The sequence below is a fragment of the Quercus suber genome, unplaced genomic scaffold, assembly GCF_002906115.3.
Source record: "Quercus suber isolate HL8 unplaced genomic scaffold, Cork oak 2.0 scaffold_287, whole genome shotgun sequence".
Classification (NCBI taxonomy): Eukaryota; Viridiplantae; Streptophyta; class Magnoliopsida; order Fagales; family Fagaceae; genus Quercus; species Quercus suber.
The window spans coordinates 150,077-157,200 of NW_027069743.1; the positions used below are offsets into that span (position 1 = coordinate 150,077).

General features: G+C 38.4%; 1 protein-coding gene across 1 annotated transcript in view; it reads right to left on the bottom strand.

Annotated features, from left to right (window-relative positions):
* Positions 1 to 4,939: 4,939 nt before the first annotated feature.
* LOC112035971 (cyclase-like protein 2) overlaps positions 4,940 to 7,124 on the bottom strand; it is a 10,407-nt gene continuing 8,222 nt past the window's right edge. The window contains exons 3-5 of the mRNA XM_065782045.1: positions 6,761 to 6,879; positions 5,458 to 5,528; positions 4,940 to 5,065 (exon numbers count right to left, since the gene is read on the bottom strand). Of these exons, the coding sequence (XP_065638117.1) occupies positions 4,940 to 5,065; positions 5,458 to 5,528; positions 6,761 to 6,879 (316 nt within the window). The remainder of the gene's footprint in view (positions 5,066 to 5,457; positions 5,529 to 6,760; positions 6,880 to 7,124) is intronic.

Consider the following 7,124-nt stretch of genomic DNA (forward strand, 5'->3'; position numbering starts at 1 on the left):
AGTACCTAGGTTCTCCTCGCAATGGTTAATTTTCTCATAGGCTTGAGTCCGAGGACCATGCAAGGCCTTGGTTCAGTCTAACGCTTTTGTTCTTCTGTAAGTAGCTAGTTTTTCCATAGGTTTAAGTCCTTGGACCATGCAAGACCTCGGTTCAGTCTAGTACCCAGGTTCTCCTTGCAGTGGTTAGTTTTCCCATAGGCTTGAGTCCGAGGACCATGCAAGGCCTTAGTTCAGTCTAACGCTTTTGTTCTTCTGTAAGTAGCTAGTTTCCCCATAAGTTTGAGTCCTTGGACCATGCAAGACCTTGGTTCAGTCTAGTACTCAAGTATATTTGGGTGGTTAGTTTTCCCATAGGCTTGAGTCCGAAGACCATGCAAGGCCTTGGTTCAGTCTAACGCTTTTGTTCTTCTGTAAGTAGCTAGTTTCCCCATAGGTTTGAGTCCTTGGACCATGCAAGACCTTGGTTCAGTCTAGTACTCAGGTATATTTGGGTGGTTAGTTTTCCCATAGGCTTGAGTCCGAGGACCATGCAAGGCCTTGGTTCAGTCTAATGCTTTTGTTCTTCTATAAGTAGTTAGTTTCCCCATAGGTTTGAGTCCTTGGATCATGCAAGACCTTGGTTCAGTCTAGTACCCAGGTGTTCTTCTGTAAGTAACTAGTTTCACCGAAGGTTTGGGTCCAAGGACCGCGGAAGACCTTGGTTTAGTCTAGCACCCAGGTGTTCTTCTATAAGTAACTAGTTTCACCGAAGGTTTGGGTCCGAGGACCGCGGAAGACCTTGGTTCAGTCTAGCACCCAAGTGTTCTTCTATAAGTAACTAGTTTCACCGAAGGTTTGGGTCCAAGGACCGCAGAAGACCTTGGTTCAGTCTAACACCCAGGTGTTCTTCTGTTTGGGGTAAAGGAGCTTGTCCCCGGCGCTGAGAAGCTTGTTCTTGGCGCGATGACGGCCTCGGCCCTGCTCAGCCGGGAGTTGGCTATTCCTCGGACCTGACCCTTGACCCCGCAGTGCCTTGGGCAGGGGTGGTTCAGATTTCTAACCTTACGCGTGGCAGTAGCCCCGTCTTCCATTCAAGTTTCTGCCCTCCCCAATCACGAGGCGTCCCATGACTGTTTGCGTTCCATGCTTAACGCTTCGATGCACGAAGCGCGCTTTCATTAATATCCTCGTGGATTGATGCAAATCCAGCGATCGACGGCCTCCTTGGAATTTGGTCAGGATTAATGTCGCTGATAATCCTTCTTTCGAATTCTGTGTGGATCAATTCCCACCAACCTCCATCTTCTATATAAGGCCCTTTGGGGGGGAACGTCCTTCCACACTTCACGAACCCTCTAGCCAAACAGGAAACATGTCCCCTCAACTCTCCGAGCCTTTTCAATGACCTTGCTAGGGTTGTGATAAGAGTTTGGAGGAATGGGATGGCTTTGGATGGGAGTGAGGGCACGCAAGCCAAAGGTCCTCCTCCCTCGATCGAGAGTCGTTGCGGTTGTAGTTCGCGTCAAACTTCCGGCGCGGCAAAGTTTGGGCGTCATCCTGATGATGTCGTGTATGGCAGTCAGGAGGGAAGTCCCTGAGGTACATAACGCTCTTCTCCGGGGTGCGTCCATGCCTGCCCTTCAGACTGGCAGTGATTCACGCCTAGCTTGCCCGCCGGTGGAGGCCCGTAAGATTACGTCATGTCCGGTGCCCGAGTGTTGCTGCCTCCAACGGTTAACCACCGTGGGGCTAGGAGAGAATTAAGGGAACATCATGGGGAGGGGCCATCAGGCGCCCTTGCATCTGCTTCTCTCTTTACGCCGGCACTATCCGCACTGGCTCGGGGATTGTTGGTAGCCTTAAAACAAGCATGCCTCAGCCCCCTTCCCTAGAGTTAGCTTTAAAACAGGCCCGTCTGGGCCTCTGTTTGTAGAATTAGCTTTAAAACAAGCCTGTCTGAGCCTCTGTTTGTATCTTGTACTTGTTTCTTGATTAATAAAATGCTGCGACATCTGTTTTCTTTTCCTATTTTCTGAGTCTTTTACTTTTCTGCAATGATTATCTCTTGTGCAAACGCGTTGTTATTGGTTGTTCCTTCTTTCTCTTCTTTTTTTTTTTTTTGATGGGATTCGAGGTCAGTGTTGCCAGTGGTAACGAAAAACTACCTAACCCTACGTAAGCCCCCAACGGGGGAATTGTTAACCGTTGCGTTTGCTAACGCCCTAGTTCTTCCCACAGACGGCGCCAATTGTAAGGACTTGGTTTGAGCACTTTTACTGTTAGGAGAGTGGACTCAAGCCCAATTAGGCCATTACAATGAATTTGTAGAAAGTGGGTTCAAGAACTAGGTCCTAGCAAACGGACGACGCCTAACGTAGACTTCACCTCCGCTGAAGGCTGGATCGCCATGGCTACCCTCCACGGTCGCTCCTCGGCACCGATCCGAGGAGCTTGACAGTGGCCCCTTTTCTTCTCTATATCACCGTCCAAAGAACTGTCCCCTAGGTTTTCTGTTGCTTCCCCTTATATTGCCCTTTTCCCACAATCTCTCTCTTCCACCTGTTGGTCATCCACGCACCTCCCTTCTAACCGTCCGTCCCATCAACCGCTTTACCAGTACTTACGTGAGTTGCAGCAACCAAGGCTGCCCTATCCAGAGGTCACATCCCCATTAATGCGTCCAGAGGGTTAGGTGAGCGCATTTAGTGTGGAGGTTGCAACCTATCCTAGGCTTGCTCCCCCACTTGGTGTTAGTCTCGGTCCACCAAGGACAGGGCCATCCTTGGCGGGGATCCTTGCAGCTCAAGCCTTCATACCACGTCCTCAGGCGATTCTTCCTCCTCGGCATGGGCCTTGGGTCGGATGTAAAGTAGGCCGAGGTTACTAAGTTCTCAGGCCCCACAAAACCTAATACCCAAAAAAATATATTACTTATGTGCTTGATTGTTTAAAATATAGAGTCTTGAAGTTCAATTGTATTTTTTCTATGTTTTCAACAAAAGCATCTAGGTTTAACTCCCCCACTTATTGAATTTACACACACATATATATATCCCAAAAATATATATTATGTACTTATGTGCTTGATTGTTTAAAATATAGAGTAAGTTCAATTGTATTTTGTATTTTTTATTTTGTATTTTTATGTTTCCAACAAAAGCATCTAGATCTAAATCTCCTAATTATTGATGCAAATGAAGAGTTGGCCCACATTAGATCATGCTCACTTAAAAATAATACTGTAATCAAATAGATGATAACATATATATACAAATTAATGTAATGAAAAGTTGTTGGGTATTTGCGTCACGGTTGCTATTTTATAGTTTTGGTTGAATAATAATTGAGAATTTATTACCAAAGTCAAGTTATAGTTAGTAATCGGCCCAGAGCTATTATAAAAGCGCCCCAAGACTAAGCAATGGGCCAATTCATTTCCAAGTCCAAGTGCAAAAGAAAAGGAGATCATCTCTAGCCCACAAACCAAAGTCAAAATGTCTCACAAGATTTCCTAGACACCATTTTAGGAAGTGACTACAAACTAAATTTATTTTATATATTTTTTGTGAGTCCCACGCCCTTTTTTTTTTTTTTTTTTTAGCTTTATGTTAAATAATCTAATTTAAGTCCCACGCCCTTTTTTTTTTTTTTTTTTAGCTTTATGTTAAATAATCTAATTTTTAGTTTTTTGAAAATAAGCTAACTTTTAACTTTTTGTCTTATATTATGCAAATAAATTACCGAAAATATATAATTTCCAAACAGACACTAAAGAACATGCATGACTATTGTTGAATTGCTTTCAAAGGCTACACATTTTAGGTAAGCAGCTAAGGCACATCTGACTATGTGGTGTGGAATTCAATTATTCTAAACCCACAACCTTTATATATAATATATTTTCCTACAATTATCTTATGTGACAAAATATAATCCACTGTCTATCACTTTTCATATAGACTCACTATTTTTTTCTTCTCCACTCTCTTTACAACACTAAAGTTATGATTCAAAAAGTTGTGCTACTAGATTTTCTAGATAAAATTCCCAACCTACAGATTTTAGAATTAGTCAAATACCATAATTCCCATACTCCCCAATCCCATTCAATAATACTCAAGGCTCCCCAAATTTTGTAGTTGAAGAGGCCATGTTGACAAGGACCACACTACACTGCTATGGGGCACTTCAAAAACACACGTTCCGATGGTTCATATTTAGGTTTACATAGAAAAACATTATGTGGATAAAAGAGGAAACCTTTCACTCAAAGCTTCATTGGTTGGCAGCAAGCGCCACATTAGCTTCCATTGCAGCATCTTTAGCGGCTTAGCCTAGTGTGTATTTTTGGCTTTAAAAAAAAAAGATCTTAGCTCAGGGGACCAAAAAGTATGAATCTTTTTTTTTTTTTTTAAGTCAATAATTGAAAATATACTGAGTCAAGAACAAATATACCATGAAAAATAAAGTAAGTAGCCATTCAATAAAATATATTGTTTATCAAAACGAATTTGGCATTCTTTTAAATTCCGAAAATAATCTCTGTGATTCTGTTCTAAATTTGCAATGATTTCCCTTTCAGTCTACAAATCCTGAATAGTAAAATTGTTGTCAATATGGGTTGTTTTGCTGCATATCGCTTGGGCTCATCCTATCATGAATACTAAACCTGTACTTGGTGGTGCCTTATTGCACTCAACATCTCATAGGATTACTACTGTTTTCTACAACAACTTAAACCACTTTGAACGAGCACACCATCAAACTGATAAAACTAGAACATGTAAATTCTGCAAACACAGAAGTGACAAACACACCAAACACTTTGAATTATTCCACATCAAACACAAGACGCATCAAATGGCTTACAAAGTCATAGGAATAAGACACATCACATGGCTAATAAAGTCACAGTAATGGCGATACTACATCACTAAAAAAATATGAAACATACATAATATCATTTGATGAGAATACATCTTGCTGGTGATCCATCAGCTTTAGGCAACCTAAGGGGTAAACAATGAAGGGAATATATTCCTGGTTGGACGTGATCGAGCTTTACACCTTCCACAAGAACGATTTCCTGAACCATTTTAGTAGTGTTAGTGTTGAGTGTCAATCTTATTTTTCCGCATTAAATTTAAATACCAATGCAGCAAAATCCAATCTCCTTAATGTCAAGAGATGACTAGTGAAAAAAATTCAGGAAATACTAGCAAATTGAATAGAATATGCAACTCCTACTCAATTGTTTTAGGGATAGGAAAAAAAAAGCCTTCTACTCAATTGATCATCAAAATGTTGCATGGAAATTATGAAACTTATGGTTAGAGACATGCCAGCTGAAAATTACAAGAAGCTCTCTCAAATTCTCTGATATACATAAGGGAATATATATATATATATATATGTAGTTGCAAAAAGTATCGATCAGATATTAGAAGCCTAATTTATTAGATAGTTTTAATTTCTTACCCTGGCATCTAGAAAAACAAGATGAGCCGGAATTGCATCATCATAAGTAGTAACCGCTAGGTAATCAAGACCTATATTTCATAGCAGAAAGATAAGTTAGTGTAACAGAATGACATTTTAACTGAGAATGCTAATGGGGTATGAAAGGGAATGGGAAGATTGAAAGAAACATAATTGAGAGCCAATGACTGGGAATTAGAGCATATAAGTATCCATCCATGCCCCAAAAGGTGAAAGTAATGGATGTATAATATGATTCATGTGTTTTTTGCTGTGGCCCCAAGAATCCTTAAATCACTAGGAAATAAGTGATGAATCTACTAGTCATTACCATTCAGAACCAAATCATTGCTTGCTGGATCTGCTTACAGTTACCTCTAAATAAGCTTTGAAATATAATAAAAACAAAACATTAAAGAGCATCATGATAGGTTGCAGGTTCACAAAGGTAGGGCTTATATAAATATATGAAGTAAAAGTGTTGTAAGCAGTAAGCACACTAGAAACTTTTTGCTTGAATTTGGATTTAACAATAAAAAAATAAAATAAAATAAATTTAAAAAAAAATTGATTTTGAGTTTAGAGGATTTTGCTCTAACAAAAACACTTGGGATATTATAGATTTAATATAACATCTTTTACTTGAACATTTTAAATCTATAAATTAATAAAGCTTAAATCCATCCATAGTGCTTTCCATTTTATATTTTATAATTTTTATTCAAGTCATTTAAACTTTAAAAACTAAATCTAAGTCCTTCTCTTCAAATACTTCTATCCAAATAAAATAAAATTAATAATTTCCTCCAATACGTGGAAAAATATTAGATATGCTAAAAAATCATGTACATATTAAATATCGTCAAAATGCATAAAATAAGTGAAAAATGTAAATGGTTGGCCTTCAATATTAGATATTGGTCATGTTTAGAAAGTCCAACTTTTTAAGGAAACATAATTTAATATGTTGGCTTTCAATTAAACCTTGTGGAAACATAATTTATACTCTTGAAAATAGCATTAAATTTTTAAATAAAAATTTCCAAAACTGCTCTCATTAATTTAAATTCTTGAAAAAGAATAATATTGAATTTTTAAATAAAGTAGAGGGTAAGTTAAGAATTTTATTTATTAACTTTTTAAAGAGGACTACATTTTGAGACATCCTAAAATGAATTGCAAGATTAACAATTTGGAACAAAGCTACATGGTGCTGAAGGCAGCTTTGAGGGGCAAAAGAAGGCCACATTAATCTTATTATCAAGTAGCTCCAAATTGATAGAAATGACAATCTATGTCTTACCAATAAGTTTGATATCTGTGTTCTTTACCAACCATTCAGCACCATCAGTCGTGAATCCCGCATAGCTTGAGTCAAACTCCTTCTTCCACATTAGCCGCCTAAAAATAAAATTAGTTTTAGTTCACAAAAAAAAAAAAAAAAAAAAAAAAAAAAAATATTAAAGGGTTAAAAGGTTGTATAATTAAACAAAACAGACATTAATTCCAGCCTGTCCAGGAATATCATCATTTATTACTACATTATTTGATCATTTTCCCCATCTCTCACTTTTTCCCCATCTCTCATTTTCTAATTTTGTATCATATATATATATATATATATTCACTGGTAGCTAGATATATGCCACCATTGCCATTTCCATATC